This window comes from Raphanus sativus, chromosome 6 (genome assembly GCF_000801105.2).
Source record: "Raphanus sativus cultivar WK10039 chromosome 6, ASM80110v3, whole genome shotgun sequence".
Lineage (NCBI taxonomy): Eukaryota > Viridiplantae > Streptophyta > Magnoliopsida > Brassicales > Brassicaceae > Raphanus > Raphanus sativus.
The window spans coordinates 21,007,238-21,025,029 of record NC_079516.1 but is presented as its reverse complement, the minus strand read 5'-3'; the positions used below and the strand labels follow the sequence as shown (position 1 = coordinate 21,025,029).

General features: G+C 31.9%; 1 protein-coding gene across 4 annotated transcripts; it reads right to left on the bottom strand.

Annotated features, from left to right (window-relative positions):
- Positions 1 to 7,365: 7,365 nt before the first annotated feature.
- On the bottom strand, positions 7,366 to 9,544 carry LOC108807135 (transcription initiation factor TFIID subunit 15b-like). Of its 4 annotated transcripts, none has more exons than XR_008935236.1 (4): positions 9,266 to 9,544; positions 8,304 to 9,033; positions 7,927 to 8,186; positions 7,366 to 7,848 (listed from the first exon to the last, which is right to left on the bottom strand). XR_008935236.1 is itself a non-coding variant. In XM_056988019.1 (4 exons), the coding sequence occupies exons 2-3, from the start codon at positions 8,627 to 8,629 to the stop codon at positions 7,973 to 7,975; spliced, it is 528 nt and encodes a 175-aa protein (XP_056843999.1). In that variant the 5' UTR covers positions 8,630 to 9,033; positions 9,266 to 9,544; the 3' UTR covers positions 7,366 to 7,848; positions 7,927 to 7,972. The 4 variants fall into 4 exon arrangements, 3 of the variants coding, with proteins under 3 accessions (XP_056843999.1, XP_056844001.1, XP_056844000.1); XM_056988019.1 differs by having other exon boundaries at positions 8,316 to 9,033; XM_056988021.1 differs by having other exon boundaries at positions 8,316 to 8,700.
- Between the last annotated feature and the right edge of the window lie 8,248 nt (positions 9,545 to 17,792).

Below are 17,792 nucleotides of genomic sequence, written 5' to 3'. Positions count from 1 at the left end.
GCGTATTGGGGCCAAAGTTCCCTCAACACCACCAGATCAATCCCGCTGGTTATTTTAGATTAATACTTGGAATCAATATAAATGGCTTAACCATAATACTTCTATTTGGATAAATAATAAATCCGACTCCCATCACTGAACCCTACTTGGGATTAACCTTAATACTTTGATATACAAATGTTTAGTTGAACTTAAACCTAAGCTGCATGGAGACTTGATGAAGGTTTGTTTCCTGTTTCGGAGAAGTTTTAGAATTTGAATCTCTTAGAAAGCGTGGAAACATGTTTTATAGTTTAATCTCATTTTAGAAATAGCAATGGAAACTTTTGTTTTTGTTTTGATTAATTGGGAGGTATTTCAGTTCATGAAAAAATCCAGACTAATTCTCAAAGAGATATAATCCACATATAGAATTTTTTTAGAGTATGTAAATAGTTTTTAAAACATGGATTCATATTCTTGTGATGTCCAGAAATATCATGAATTAATTTTTTCAGCAGAATTCGAATTCGTAACTTGGGTGCAAGAAAGGCCATGTCCTTACCATAGAGTCATGATACTCAGGACAATAGAAACTTTTGCTTTCACTGTAAAGGAATTATTATTTGTCATTTTAATATTTAATAATAGTATTTTAATATAATGTTTTCATATTTGTTGTAAATTCCATAAAACAGATACGACATAGAATAAATTTTCTTCAATGTTTTATCAAAGAATAATGTAATGTGTTTTCTGTTTCACAATAAAAAAACCATAATGTGTTTTCTATATTTTGATAAAAATATAGCTTTTTTTTTGATAAAAATATTATATAATCCACAAAGAGAAAAAATTTCTCATAACTCAGTTTCTCTCTTAAATAATCTAAACAAAAGAGAACAATTAAAATTACAGTTCATCAATCGTATATGTATATATATAGATTCTAAAATATTTCTTTCTCCAAATTATGTTTAAAATAACATTTTCCTGTTTCAAAAGTTATGTTTCACGTAATAGTTTCTGACTAACCTACGCAAATTTTTTTTTTTCTTTTTTGAAATTTTTTTTTTTTTCTAGATGAACCTAAAGATTCATTCCTGCGCTTAAATTCTCAATTTGAAAATCCAGGATTTGATTTGATCTCCAATTAGTTGATTACTACTATATTGCATTGATTTATGCTAAACATTTCATTTCAATTGGACTTTTTCAAAAAAAAGAACTACACTTTAATTTTACAAAAAAAAAAAACTAGGCTTGAACAAGTACTTAAATCACCATATCGTGGAAATTCCTTTGTGTGTGAGGTCCATGTTTTAGATACATGAAAGGATTAAAAAAGTAAAAAAAAAATTTAAATAGTAAAGAAAAGATGAAGTTCATGTTTAAAATTACGATTCGAAGATATTAGTTATAATGAGCTTTATTAGAAAATAAATGTGAAGTCCATGTTTAAACTAATTAAGATTTGAAGATGTCATATAAAATAATTTTCATGGTCATCACTATCTAACTTATTATTATTTTTTTTTATCAAACTTATTATTTCTATATACTCGACACATTTGTCTTAATCTAATCGATGTTACTTCAGTTTTGATATTATTCTTCCGTAGTCAATTTAAGTATATTGTCGATTACCCAAAAGAGAGAGTATATGAATTGTAAGTGCTGACGCAGCCAATCGTTTTATAAGTAGATATCCAGCTTAGCCATAGCATGTGATTGGCTGACTCATTCTAAAACCACATGTATTTTATCATTGATAGATTGAACTATTTTAGTTTAAATGAACTTCTAACTCTTTTATCTTCTTAAATAAATGGTGTTTTCCGCCACCACTCTATTTTATTTTGTCCAATCCAATTGCATTCTATTGGATATGAAAACGATCAGATATTTATATGCGAGACATAAAATAGATTTACAACATACAGTAGAAACTCTATAAATTAATATTTGATAAATTAATTAAATAAATTAGTTTAATTTAGATCAGTATAAAATATAACATAATTCGATAAGATAATAGAACAATAATAACTCCAATAAATCATAAATTAATAATTAACATATATTTAATTTTATAGAAACATACACAAAACTTTTTACTGTTATTATTTCTTCAAATAAATTTCATCTCTGATTTATTTATTATTTTATGGAACTACATATAAAAGTGAATTTGTATTTTATGATATGTAATCATCATACATAAAATACATCAATAATCTAATCAAAATAGTTAACTTTATCTTTTATAAAATTTAAGCAATATATAATATTCTAAATGAAGTATTCTTTTTAGATTTCTACACTAAAATATTTCTAAGAAATATAAATCATAAAACAAATTTCCTTTAAAATAAATTAATAAATTCCTAAAGTTTCAATATTATTAGTTTATAGAGATTTTACTGTATAAGATCTCTAAACCTTAAAACTAAAGCCTTTGATAGCCATTCAATGTTTAAATTTAAATTTTTGTTTGATCATTGTATATCCAAAATCAGTGGCGGAACCAGCTTACATTGAGGAGGGTTAATTGATCCATGTAATTTTTGGAAATTTTTGTTTTATGCTTATGTAATTGCAATTTATAGATAATCTAGCATTACATAAACAAAAGTGACCCTGATGATCCAAGTTTAGAGTTTCTTTCTGCATCTGTTCCATAAACTTTTTAAGTTTAGTCATCTGAATATATTTATATTGACCCTTGTGAAATAGAATTCTGCCTCCGCCACTACCCAAAATCCTAGAAAGTTGGAAAATTCCAAAAAGAAAAATCGAACTTATATACATTTTTTTCCTCCTATTATAATATTATTAAAGATCAAGACCCAAAAGAATGAGTCCAGCCCAAACTAAAAAACACAAGAGCCAAACCGGCCCGATTACAACAAGCGAATACCCGACAAGAAGGGCAACTAAACAACTTGGGCCTAGCCCAAAAACGAGAACTGAAACGGTGACTCAGCCACGCGTTGGAAGGCTTTACGTGATCACCCACGTGTTCACTCCACCCACCGCTCGAGACACGCATCCTCTTCTCAACAGATCGGGATTCAAACGCCGAAGAAAGCTTCCGGCCGCCGACCCCTGTATCGAACCACCTCCAAATCGGAGAACTAACATCTCCGCCATTTTTGCCGACGAAACCCACCTCCAACAACTGTATTGGAGGTATAGGGTCGCATCGGTGCTTGAACACGGAATGAAAAAACGCCGCAAGAGAAAACGACGCTTCATTGATCCCCTTCCCCGGCATGCGTCTGCAACGCATCCGTCTTCATCGTTACCACCCCTTCCATCGGAGAGCATCACTCGATAGGAATCGAGACAGACAGCCTCCATAGAGCAACACCTATCGCCGATCGTCATCACCAGAAGAGAAGCGACGACGCCAGAGTCAAAGCCGGACAGCTTCATCGGATAAGAACGCCGCCGGAGTCAAAACGGGTAAAAACCTCCAAGCCGATAATTAACAAAACAGAAACCGAAAGCGAAAAGATTTTAAAACGTAAGCCGGACCGACGGTGGCTGAAGAAGCCCACCCGTCGGCCGGAATCTTGATTCACGGTGAACTGGTTTTGATGAGAGAGGTCGGGGAGAAATTTTAGAGAGAGAAACCCTTTGCTATAACCCACGGAAAAGACTATTTTTTTTTAAATCGAACTTATATACATATATATATATAAAGATAATTATATTATCATACTTTTTGTGTCGAGCTCACCAAAATAATTACAACTGAAAAGATAAAGATATTCTTTTGTCAACGGATTAGTTTATATAGGACGCTACATATTGATATCTTTTGTGATGTGATTCATGTTTTGACTTTAGAACGAAAACATAATTAAATACAAAACAACGTGGAAGACACCTGGTTTATAGGTTTAAGAATATGATACTGCAAAGTACGTCATACGTACAACGAAAGGACGAATCAAAAATAACAAAGCCAACTCATTTGACGAAGGCAGATACATTGATCATATTTGTAATCAATAATTAATTAAGCAGTTAATTAAAACAAGCACTCCAAGTTCAAAGATTTTAAACACCAAATAAAAGTAGGTACACGTCAATATTCTTGCTATAAACCAGTGGGGTTAGCCTAGTGGTACTTGAGAGAGCTTCGGCCTCAATACGGTCCCGGGTTCGATTCCCACTGGCCACACGGATATGGGTCCATTGCTTTCGACTCATTTGAATGCCCAGGAGAGGGTCTATCCGTGGGCTGTACCTCCACCCGGGGGTTAAGCTTGTGTCATCATTGACCCGGGTTTAACCCTTTTTTTTTGTCAAAAAAAAAAATATTCTTGCTATACCGCTTAGCTTTCCCGAGAGCCATTTTTGGGGTAATTTTGTTTCATTCAATTTTTTTTTAATAAAGCAGAAATAATCGTATGCATTTCTCTGCTTCTTTCTTATAACAAAAGTAAGGGTTAATGATTATTTTAATTATGTCTTTAAAGAATACTAGATTTTTTGTCCGCGCTACGCGCGAAAAATGCTTTTACATATTATTTTTGTTAAATTAATAGACCAAAAATAGCTCTTCTATATTATTTATAAATCTTGTGTATTTTTAAAACAATTTAAGGGATTTAGAATTCATCAATCAGAAAATGTGTAAAACAGTAAAACTAATGTATATAGGTTGAGTTTTTTTCTAAGGTACATATTGTTGCTTTTTGAATATGACATTAGTTGTTGTCCCAAAAAAAGGAGAGAATAAGACATTAGTTTTCTATATAATAAATATATTTATTAGCTTTTTGACCAAAAAATAATGTCTTTATTAGCTTTTGAACGGATCAATGTGACTCATATAAAGTAAGAACCGATATTGAGGTAAATAATAATTTTTTGTACATTTTAAGAAGTCAATTATCAAAAATTATAAATAAATTTATTTTCCATTAACATTTATATATGTTGGATTAGTGATTGTTATCAAGATAATTTATTTTTAATCTTATATGCTTTGAAAATTTCTAAAATTATTGTTCGGGTACTTCTTATGAAGAAATGTACAAAAGTTATGTGTAAAATATCTATATTATTAAAATAGAAATACACTTATAAACTACCCCTTAGAATTTCAATTTATTTACATCTCAATGCCACTGACGTAATAAATGATCCTTACCTTAAGCATCAATTGTCTTTTCTTAATTTAGTACATAACTATCTAAACTCAATTCACAACAAATTCATATAAATCTTAAATTTAACTAATCTCACAATTCAAATTCCATATATTTAGGATCTCGTAATTGGTAAGTCTCAAGAATAAAAAATATTACAAAAAACTTTTAACATGTATAGTAATAAATCTGTTTTATAATCACATACTTTCCCAAAATTTTACTTTGTAACAAATTTTCGTAAAAATAAATTTCACTATATAATAAAAAATATGAATTGTTATAAACCATTATAATATATACTTCGATGACATAATAAAATAAATAAAATATGATATATATATAGAATATTTTAAACATAAAAGAATAATTTATTTAGATAAACGTATAATAACATGTAAAGGTCACCCAAATCAATTTAGCTATCCGTACGAAATTTTAAATATGATATTATTTTAAACTATATAACTATATTTTTTTTATTATTTATTAGTAATAACTATTGGAAATCTCCTACATGATGAGATTATGTAGTGTACATTTAAATATTGATCTAGATGTATAGAGGGCCTTTGAGCTACGTATAAGTTTTAGTTAAATTAAAAAAATACATAATATTTGAATATGTTTTGTTTATATATATTTTAATCAATTTTAAACTATTAAATTAGTAATAAATTTAAATTGTTTGTATTTTTATTCATTGGGTTGTGTCTAAATTTTTTCACATAACTTAACTCACAATTTGTTGTTTGTTATTAAAAGAAATCGAATGATGAGTAAGATTAGTAAAAGTTAATTAAACCTACCTATAGTTTAAAATGCATTTTGTCTTATTTATGTTGGTTTGGTATAAAACAATTGTAAATTTAAAGCCGATTTAAACTTTGTTTAAACATTATAATTATTGAGTTCTAATACCAAATTGAACAGTTCTATAATAGAAATTAAATTGAATAAAACTTGATCCGAACTAAAATAATATTATTCTCCAAACATGTTCATTCCAAATACATTATAAATTAAAAAAATAAATAACAGAGCAAACCGGTTTAGAGAACAATTTTTTAAAAAAACTATCCCGAAACTCTATATTTAAATCATATAAATCAAGAATGACTCTAAATTGAGAATTCCAGCCTCATCCCGAAGAGATTAGTCTTCACTTTTGTGTAGGTTTGTAGCTTTGATGACTTTTTTAAAGTTATAATCTGGTGTTTTAAAAAAGATTTATATGGTGAAGATTTAGTTTATTATTCACAAATTTTAAATTACATACGTAGATTGCTGCTGAATGAATATAATTTGAAGTAGTGGTCTAAGTCTAAGTCTTTAAACAAACTCCCATGGTGTGTCTGAGTCTCCATTTTCCACTCTTTTCACCGTAACTGTTACCAATGAAAAGTGTTTCAATCATCGTAGTTCTACCAATGTTCGTGTTTACATTTTAGACTAACTATGTATGTTGTTTTGACTCCAGAGATTGTTTCTTATCTGCTGGCTTTTGTCTCTGGGGGTTTGGTAAAGCTCGCTGGCTTGGTGTCTGTATTATGTAATCAATCTGTGCTCTGTACTTCAATGGTTCTATATAATCTTTCAGCGGAAAAGAAAAGAAGTAACTTTTGATAGAGAAACATTTAGTTGTTCTTAAGTGAACAATGGCTTTGGGAAGTACAGAAGAACAACTTTTAACTTTTTGATGGCTTTTGCTCATAGCATAAAATCTTATAATTTTTTCATCTCTAGCGTGTTCAGACTTAAGAGTACATACAAAAAATAAGATGAGAACTATATAACCTGCCAGATCTCTCAATATCAAGTACGGCAGGTTATCTTATTGAACTTCCCAACTTCAAAGCAGTTGATCAGTGGCTGCATCAATTTTCAGAAACCATATACAAAGGTATAGAGCAATCAATCAACCTTATAAAGGCAATGTAAAATGCCTCTGATCGTGGAAGCTTAAGCTCAGCTACTAATAGAGCAAGTATAGCTTCAATTGGAGGCATGTCATCATCTTTTTCTGCAGCATGGATCCTTCTTAAGGTGGATCCCGCAGCAAACTGAGCAACCACTGATGCTCCCCTCATTTATTTTCTTGATTTGTAGATTCCGCAACACAGTTATTATGTATAACCAAAAGGTACCGTCTACAAAGCTCTCAGAAATTAAAACATATAAGTGAAGAACACATGATGTAATAATTGATCCAGAAACTAAGTGGCAGTAAAATTCTTCAATCGATGGTTTGCCATTTCCAAATACATGTGTAACGGTCCCATTAGAAAACATCGGGAATTTGCACAATTTTGCTCGAGTACTTGACGTTTAAGTTATTAAAAGGGTCTACATGACCAAGGCAGGAAACAAATGGTAATCTTTCAGCCATGTCTCCCAGCTGCTTAATTTCGTTGATGTTTATAATCCAGTCATAAGAAATAACTCGTAATCGCATAAACCATATTACTATTTTTAGCTATGAAATTACCTGAGTAGTAAGTGATTGGATCACTTCTTTTTGCAATTGTACATCTTGTCGTTTGTTGGCTAGCGATTGGAAACACCTATTTGAGCTGCCTGGCTGTTCTTTCCAGCTCAACTTCTTGGAACTGGACCTTGCTTGTAAGAATAGTGTCCATAAGCTAACACCAGAGGAATATTTAACGACTTCTTCGCCAAGGGAGTCTTCTCACTCCACTGGACTCTGTAAATGTTAAGTCCCTTAGAGAGCATGAAAAAACTAAATGGGAGTGTGAATGGAGAATGCCAGAATTTTCATTACCTGTCTGTCAAGAAGGCTAACACACCAGTAGAATTTTTATGCAACCTTATTCACTTCCAAAAAAAACATAGACTTTACACCCTTCACCTACTTCATCCACGGTACATACTGATGAAAAAGCCGCCTGCCGAGTGTGCTGCGCTAGGATCTTCATAAGCCAGGCAGGCGTCACCTTTGTTCTTTCCCTTCTCGTCAGTGTAAATCTATATATTATAGGGCCACTGATCTTTGTAACCCTGCTTCTGCTTGATTTTTCAAACCTATTATAGATTGAAAAGGAAATGCACTCTCAATCAGCACAAACAAATAAACAATAATCTATACGGCAAGGTAAAAGCTTATTCTGAGATGTAAAGATATAACAGAAGTAAACAGACCAGAGTTATTACTTGGCCAATGCCACCAAGAGATCCTTGAGTTCATCGGTTGTCACATCTGGAGGTAAATTATTGATATATATGCTGGTATTATCACGAGTTTCATCGCAATTCTCGTCGCACTGCTTGACTTTTTCAGCAGGTGCATCTCCATAGCTAGGTTCCTGGCGTCGAGGAGCACTACCACCATCATAGCCACCACCTCTACCACCCCGACCACCAGTGCTCGGTGCATCACCGCCATAACCCCTTGTTGGACCACCATATGAAGGGGGACCACCAGCATAGCTTGAAGGCGGAGGAACAGCTTCCATTCCATACCCCATAGGTGGAGGGTAACTGCCAGAACCATCGTAGGATGGAATAGCCGCCAGAGGAGGTGGAGCACCCTGAGTCCCTGACCATAAGAACCATTACCCCTATGTTGACTATCACTACCATAAGAGCCACCACCACCCTGCTCCTACTACCACCATCATATCTACTACTCTCATTGCTCCTACCACTATCTAAAACAGCCAAGTGTAATTTTATTTTTTGAAACACTCGCAAATTCCATACCCTAAACAGCCAATAGAAATATATAAAGAAAGAAATGAAGCAATCAGTGATACTACAACTATGAAACGCTTTTTAGCTGGTCAATGAAATCTGCATTCGTAACTTTTCAAACTTTCTTTATATATGCTTTATGAACATCTTCAAATGAATTGCAATAGTCATGATCTTCCTGCAGTGAAGAAAAACATAGATCACATGAAAGCAAGATTAAAGATTTAAACCACACCATGACACCAAGCATCGACTATTCTGAAACGATAGGTTTATGTTAGATCAATCATCCTCTACGCCAACAACGACAATCGATAGACAACAAAATAAAGTCCCCGAATCAGCGACAAACAGATATATATATATATATTAACTGAAAACTAAATGAAGAGATCAGACAATACTCATACCTCGCTTGGATGATATTTGCTCTGCCTTGTAAAATTCGTCGCCATTAGGTTTTTTTGGTGGCTGAAAGAGGTGTTTTTCTTAAGAGAACTCGATGATTAGAAATATGAAACGAAATTTATGGAGATGGAGGACACACAAAACAAAAGTAGGAAAAGAGATGAAGAAACATTAGTTTTAAAGCCTGTAATCGTCTGTTTTGGAAGAGGAAGAGCAAAAGCTTGCCGAGTAATTGATAATTATTAATTGACTACAATGGAAAAGAAACTGCTCTATGTTCTAAGAAGTCCAACCATGAAACGCTATTGAAGTCCATCTGTTTTAAATGATGAATCTGACGTGGAGCAAAGCTCTTTTCCTATTGGTCGATTTAATTTGTCGACGTGGACAGGTTAAGAGTTGAAATTATTCTCCTTTTAGTATTGTATTGATTTAATCCTATTTTTTCTAAAATAAAATAACCCTATTATATAAGTAAGGTTAATGATTATTTTAATTGATGTCTTTAGAGAATTTCTTTGACCTAAGATCATTTTTAAAGGAAAGATAAAAAAAAGTTAGATTAGAGATGACCTTAGGTCAAAGAAATTTAGTGAGATGAGTTTAGAAATAAGTTTATATGGACACAACAACACGAGGCCAATTGTCATCTAAACTCAAATATCTTTTTGATTTCATGGTAATCTTAAAAAAAAAAAATTACAAAAAAAAAAATCTATACTATTAAAACATAATACTTTTTTCGAAGTGCTCTTCTGTTTTGAAAATATTTATAATATATTGCTACTGTTTTATTTAAAACATATGCTTTTCATTAATTATAATTTTCCATGATATCCTTTTTATTCCAATAATATATATATTGCCTTATTTATCTCTCAACCTTTCAGCTTACTTATCTGAGCCTAATTCTATAATTCTATCGTTCCAACTATCTATATATTACTAGGATAAAACATATGCCTTGTGTATGGTGAATATATATGAAAATTATTTAAAAAATATTGTATGAAAAAATAAATTTATATTCTTGATCGAATTAATATTTTTGGCGCTTAAACAATTTCTAAAAACTTTTTTTTGTTAATTACATAATTTGTTTACTGAAAAGCTCATCCTATTTTTATAATATTTTAGGTCAAAAAAATCACTTATCGCATAAGAACCTAACATTTAAGCCGAAGAATCTCATGTTTACTATTTGGTTACAATGAAACTATGTCAGCTCGGTTCTATATCATGATTTAGCAATTTAAAAGTTAATTTTGGTTATAAGAATTTTACGTTCACGTGCCAATCCTATCTATTTTCAATATTTTTTTCTTTTTATGTCATTTTTTCATGTTGGTTATTGCTCGATATAAATATTGATTTTGGAGTTTATTCTAGTTTTGTTCTTTTGTTTTGGTCTGAAATTTAGAAATGTTTAAGATTTAAAATTATTAAAGAGATACATACTTAGGTTAAGATATACGTCTTGTGTAGAATAAATATTTGTATTTATTACTTATTTTTTGCATATAATGAAATAATAAGATGATAATTATATATTAAATAACTAAGAAATCAGTTACTATTATGTAATAAATTGGCATGTGCATATAAATTAAACGATTACTCTTGTTTGTTCAAAAATCATTTTGGGGTAAATATATCAAAAAAATCAATCTTATCTATGTATATGATTTATAATTAAATTTTAATGATATTAACATAGATATATAGTACTTTCAATATGTATATTTATTAAATGAGGTTTCTACTCATATGATTTTATGATTATTTGCTTATTGTGTAACAAAATTTTACACCTAAACATTGTTTTTAATGTGGGATGTTTAGTTGTTTAAATAATTTATAATCATTTAAAAAACAATGATGATTTAAAAAACTAAAATATTAATTTTTCAATATATGTTCAATGCAAATATCAAAATATAAGTATGTATTTTTATATGATGTATAGTTTAATTTAAACGATATGAAATATATATATTTTAACATAAACACTTATTAAATAAAATTATTTAATTTTGGACCAACAAAATTCCCAGTTAATTCTCAAGCCACCACGTAGACAAAATTAACATTCCAATTACGTGACAACTCATCATGACATTTTTTTTAATTAATACAAATTACTTGTTATAACCTTTTATATGTTTCTCCTTTAATATATAAGAGATTTATACTAATGATACTACCATCAGACTTCAATAACTGAACCCACAAAACGTAAACATAAACTATCATGTAAAAAATATTTAACGAAAAGACTATAAATATTTATTCAAAAGAACAACAACAAACATAGTTCTATAATCAATCCATATCAATATAATTAAACTGTAAATCTTAAAAAATATATTATCAATACATATATCAACAAAGATGTTATATGTTGAAATCATCATATCACATCAAACATACTAGCTGTAAATCTTAAAATATATATTATTAATACATATATCATTGAACATGTTATATTTTAGCATGATTTTTCTAACAAAATAAGCGACAAAAATATGAAAAGTGAAAAACAAGATATTAATAAAAAAACAAGATATTATATTACTTTAATAGAAACTAGATCTCGACCCGCACAACCGTACAGATGTTTGTTTTCATTTATTTTTATATAAACATTTTATTTTTAATTCTAAATTTATATATATTATAATATATATGAGGTGTGTCTATCATTTTTTATAACATAATAGTTTTGCCGTTTATTTGGTTGAATATGTTGTTTCAAATTTTCACATGTAATTGTATCTTCTTCTATATAATATATTTTTGGATCATTATTTCCTTATTTAACTTACCAATATATATAAAGATTGAGTATGCATTCATAATTTTTAGTGACAACAACAATATAAATAGAGGTTTACTGGTTAATTTTAATTGAAATGGTCTGCCTACAAATGGTTTAATGGTTTGGTAGTTATTTCAACTATACTATATGATGGTCTATCTCAATCGTACACTCTCACATATATTATGGTTTTTCTCAAAATCTAATAACAGTTTTCATTTTTTTTCTTTTTAATCAATGTTTTGATATATTTATGTATTAATAAAGAAAAATAAATAAAAAATAACTATTATAATAAAATCAGATTTATTAAAAAGAATTTGCTTATATATATAATACAAAATTAATTTCTACTATGATTTTTAAAACAAAATTCAAATAACAAAAATTAAATATTTAAATTTAATTTTATGGTACATGTTTTGTTAATAATAAATTGGTATTATTTATTGAAATTTTGTGATATATTCTTTTAGTAATTTAAAGTTTTTTTTAAATCAATGATCAGTTAAAACTTCTTAATAATTAGATAATAAGTAAAAGAAAAAATTAATAATAAAAAATCTAAATAGTAAAAGATTTAGAATTTAGAAACAAAACTAATATAAAATCAAATATAAAATCCAACTTTTCTATTTTTGATGCTTAATAAAATTTAATTTTATTTTTAATACAAATAAAAAATTCATGATCCAACCTACGTAAGTATTTTTAACTAATCAAACACATATTAGTTGCTGATAATAAAAACCCCATGATCACATATAGCTAAGGCATTTTACATATAACTGATCAACCCTACATAAGAGTTTACATCCATGCAAATCAGAACAAAGTTTTGATGATATCATTTCATTTTTTTTTATTTTTTCGGAATAAACATTTTACTATTAATAATATTTTTCATTTTATTAATTTAAACACAAAAAACTAAAAAATTAAAACTAAAATCTAATAAACAACCATTAATGTTTTTCTTAAAGAAAACTAAAATATACTGCGAAATCAAAAACCAAAAACTAAAAGCTAAAATCTAAAAACTAAAAAAAAAAAAAACCAAAATCTAAAAACTAGCAAAACAGTCATCACCTTAGTTAGTCTTTCAAATTTGTAAGATCAACTGATTTGTTGGTATTTTTATCTGATGAGTTAGAGTTATTGTTCAGAAATCGAAGATGGATTTACAAAACCCAATACCAGATTCGGTTGTTTGTAAAGTGTACGTTCCATGTAACTCAACACCTTCTTTCTGCTGAAGATTTCCTCACACTTCCCACGCCCACCAAAATGTGTCGCCACCTCTGTAGCCAAGTTTCTTGTTGTTTCTTAAGCACTACTTGCTGCAGAAAGTTTGACAAGTAGATCATTGAATGTGTTATCTGATTCCCGATAGTTTATCTGACTGCTCAGCGGTTTCACAGAGTTGAGATTCTCAACCAAATAGAGAATGAAATACAACGCATCAAAAACCAAGGCCTTACCTGATGCACCCAAAATCCAGCACCGTCCTTCTTGGTTCATGGACACGGCCCAAGGTGGTGACCTTGTCGACCATCTAGACCTATCCGAGGTTTTCTCATCAGATTATGTAATCTTGGATGAGCTGAATACTCAAGTGAGCTGCACTAACACTATCATGGACGAGCTGAGCTGGACTAACACTCATCCGGACGAGCTGAGCAAGTTGGTTCGACCTTCCGAGCTGGATCGACCATCAAACCACCCGAGAAGCAACACAGATATATGTTCATTGTTCGAAGCATATCTTCTAAACCATGATGTTTCTTCACTTGAAACCACTTGGAGAATGTGCTCAACTCAATTATGGAACTCCTCGAAGAAGAATCAGATCAAACGGAGTTCAGATGAGGGAGTTATGCCATGTACAAATAAGGTGATGTTCAGTTCTCGCGAATTCAGACATGTGTGGATCGTCTCGCGTGTGTCCATATCCTTCCCAGCATGGTGTGCAAGACCTGATCAACACTGCATGAATCTGGACAGTCCAATGAATCTTTCCAAGTCTTCCTCATTTTCCGAACCTTGACCAGTCTTAGTCAAATTTCGAAATTCTGTGTCTTGTTTTCATTCATTTATATTTTCTATGTTGTCTTTTCCCACAAATGTCTTTATATTTCTTTGACTCACAAACCTTATAAATATGTGAGATCTCATGAATAAAAATTCACATCGATTTTTCCTTTCTTTTGAGATTTTCTCTCTTTGTTCTTGGTTGAACATTTCTTAGTTTCTTGGTGAGGTTATCTCCAAGTCTCGATCCTTCTTTTGTTGGACCGGTGCGTCACATCCGGCAACGATCGAAGTCTGGTAGTATCATTGGGCCTTTCCGCATCCCATTGTGTCACCATTCATCCCACCAGTTCTCTATCCTTTCGGATCAGAGTCCATATCAACCTTACCGAAAGAGTGATCCTGATTTTGGTTCTATCAAGTGGTATCAGAGCCACTCTTTTGGTAACTCTTTTTCAATCCATTTCTTCTCATCTTCCATATTCTTCATCTAAATTTTCTTTATCTATCTATCTTGAACCCGGGCCCCTCATTACCCACCATATTTGAAAAAAAAAATAAGATCTAAGTTTATGCAATAAAAAAAAAAGAAAAGAAAAGTTTATAAAAAAAAAAAAGAAATTCCAAAGTTTGTTTATTTTGTGGTGTGGTGGTGGAAGAGAAAGCCTGCTGGCCGAAGAGAAATCCGGCCTTTGAGGTGGTTAAGGCGGGTTCCCCTTTAAATCTCTTATCTTTCTATCCTAAACACTTTGATCGTGCTTGGATTTGCCCATTGGGATTCCTTGATCTGTTCTCTTAGAACACTGAGAAAAAACTTTGTGTGATCACCATAAATCTGAGAGAAACACTTGTGTGGGTGAGGATCAAACACTTGAGAGTGTGAGATTTTTTATCTAACTTTTGTGTTGAGATTTTCAGGTTAAGATGTTTGGTCTTCTAAGGCAAAGTAGCAAGGAGAAACCCCCACGACATTCTGCCTCTCAAACTCCATTTAAATATCCTTTGAATAATTTTGATGAGTTTGTTAGTGTGCAGGAAAAGCCAAACCAAAAATGTAAAGAGCATTCTAGACCATCTAGAGATGTGGCTGATCCAAAGAGGCGATTGCTCCAGTTTGATGTCCAAGAGTTTTGTGATAACTTTGAGAAGGGAATGATGAAAGCCCTCAAGGACATCAACCAGGTCCATAAAGAGAGCACATCTACATGTGCACCTTTAGCTGAGCCATCCTTGTTCATCAGTAAGAAAACTCAAGGTGAATCTGAAAACCATTTTGAAAAGCTTAAAGATTTTTCAGATTCTTTACCCATTTATGATGAATCTGATGAAGAGCTAATTGGAAGTTTGATCACTTGTGAGGATGAATGTGATCTTCCTTCTCCAAAATCTGATTTTATGATTGATGATGGACTAACCTGTTTTGAGCCGGAACTTCCGAGCAATCTTGTTCTTAATTCACAGGATTTTGAGGAAGAGCCATTCAACCATCCACATCATGGACGACTTCCTGGCACTAGGACACCTTTGGATGATGATCTAGGTCCTATCTTTGATGAGGAGGACGAACCTGGTCCAGTCTTTGATGAGGAAGCACCAAGCATCAACATGGACAGTCATCTTTACTTTGATCCCGGCGCAACTCCTCCCCTTTTATCCACTGACATTCAAGAGCACTGTGAGAAACTTGATTTGATTTATTCTCTGCCTGAATTGTTTGTTGGAATCAGTTCTCATAATGTCAAAAGTTTTGGTCTAGACAATGTGAAAGAATTTTGTGTTTCAAATTCCATTTTTGATAACTTGATTCATTCTTTTGAGAAACTTGAACCTGATAAACTCTTTGTCAAAAACGTTTTCTAAATGACAATGACATCTCTTCTGGTCTTGTTTTGAGTTTTGATCAGTTTCTGAAACATCACAAAGGTTTTGATCATCTTGAAAAATCATTTGAGCTTGTTTTGCAACAACCAGATTTTTGTTTCCGAAAACCTTGGGATTCCTTTGTTTGTTTCAAGGATAATGGTTTTGATCTGAGTTTCTCTAGTCATGGACTGATCACTGGTGATTTGTTTGCATTCCCTTGTGCCTTGGACAAATTTATGGTTAAGACTTTGCTAGAACAGAAATCACTTAGAACTGAAACCGATTTTTGTGATTCTGATTTGAAACCTGCCCCTTCTTATTTTGAATCTAATCTTGATCTAAAGCTTTTGTGTTATGATTATGATCAACCTAGGCTCGTCTTGAATATGTTCTATGGTGTTTCATGCCTTGAAAGCATTCTGATTTGCAACACCTTTTTTGAAAAACATATTGAGCCTTGGAAAAGTAATTCTCAGTTTGAGCTTGATCCTTTGTTTTCTAACTCTGAGAAACTTGTGCATGTTGTGAAATTGTTCTTTAGGAACTATGAAACCACGAGCCTTGAACCATTCGGGTCTGTAATGTTTACTTTGATGTGCATCTTGACAGGCTGAAATGTGTGCTACTTGTTCTTGGAAAAGATAGCTTGATTTCTGATTTTCACAAGTACATGTCTTGCACATATGATCCTGGTATTTTAATGTTTGTTTTGAGTGTCCAGGATAAACAGGTTCAGCCTCAGAGAAGAGAAAGCATTGACCATGCTTGTCAGCCTGAAATTTGGAGATGCATTGATATATACACTCAAACTGGCCACCTTGGAGATGCCAGCGACATAGATTCAGTCCAAAGCGAATATCTCGACGTACAGAAGGTCTTTCGTCTTGACTCCAATTTTCCTAGAAGACCAACTCCCTAAAGATTCACTGAAGCTTGGAATCACTTGAAAATCTTCACGGAGGAAGGAGTTATGAATTTTTCAAACAGGCGGTTTCCCAGTCCCTCTATCTGCGAGCACCCAGGTTTTGAAGTAGATTCAAGCCTTGTGAAGAAGTGGCCTGAGACAAAGCCGATCATAGGATTCAAGATGAGTCTCTCCTCTCTCCAGAAAGCTCAATATCAGGAAAAATGGCCACGGAATCATGAAATTATGATCCATTCTCCAAAACCGGCCAAACCTGTTCTACACTTGCTTCAATGAGAATCTAGCCAATCCAATCAGTTCATTTTGGTTTCATATTTGTCTCTATTCTCTGAGTGAGAGAGAGAGTTCTTTAGCTAGTTCATCGGTGTGAACCGGCTTGTTGATTTGGTGGTCAGCCAATCATCTGTGTGTGTTATTTGGTGGTTAGCCAACACATTCATCCGTTCTTTGGTGGTTAGCCTTAGATCGTTGGTATATCAAGAGTCATTCCGCACCTCTTGACGATCCATTCATTTCATCTCAGTTCCAGAAGTGCCATTGTCTTCTCGGTTCATATCCAACATCCGGCCAAAGCCATCCTTCCCAATTTTGGGTCTATCAGCCAGACCTTGGCGACCAGGAGATCAATCTACACAGTCAGGTCTGACACAAATCTTTCTCAGAAACTTCTTGGAAGCTAAGTGTTTACTTTATTCTTCTTATATGGTGATTGAAAATAAACAGTCTTGTGATGAAGTTAACCATCTTGAGCCGGTACAGCTGAGTAGTCTTGTTTCTTTGTCACATGAACTGAAACTGTTGGAGCAATCTTCCAGGACTGAGCCAAAGTTGTTTCCTCAGTCCACCCCATGCCCAAACCAAAAGCACTGTAAGGATCATGGGTTGATTGTTT

Bases quoted from the DNA above. Each gene is read 5' to 3' on its own strand.
- LOC108807135 (XM_056988019.1), bottom strand. From the start codon at position 8,629: ATGGGGTATGGAATGGAAGCTGTTCCTCCGCCTTCAAGCTATGCTGGT. The intron at 8,187-8,315 runs GTAATAACTCTG...AATCTATAATAG, and splicing joins CTCTTGGTGGCATTGGCCAA to GTTTGAAAAATCAAGCAGAA.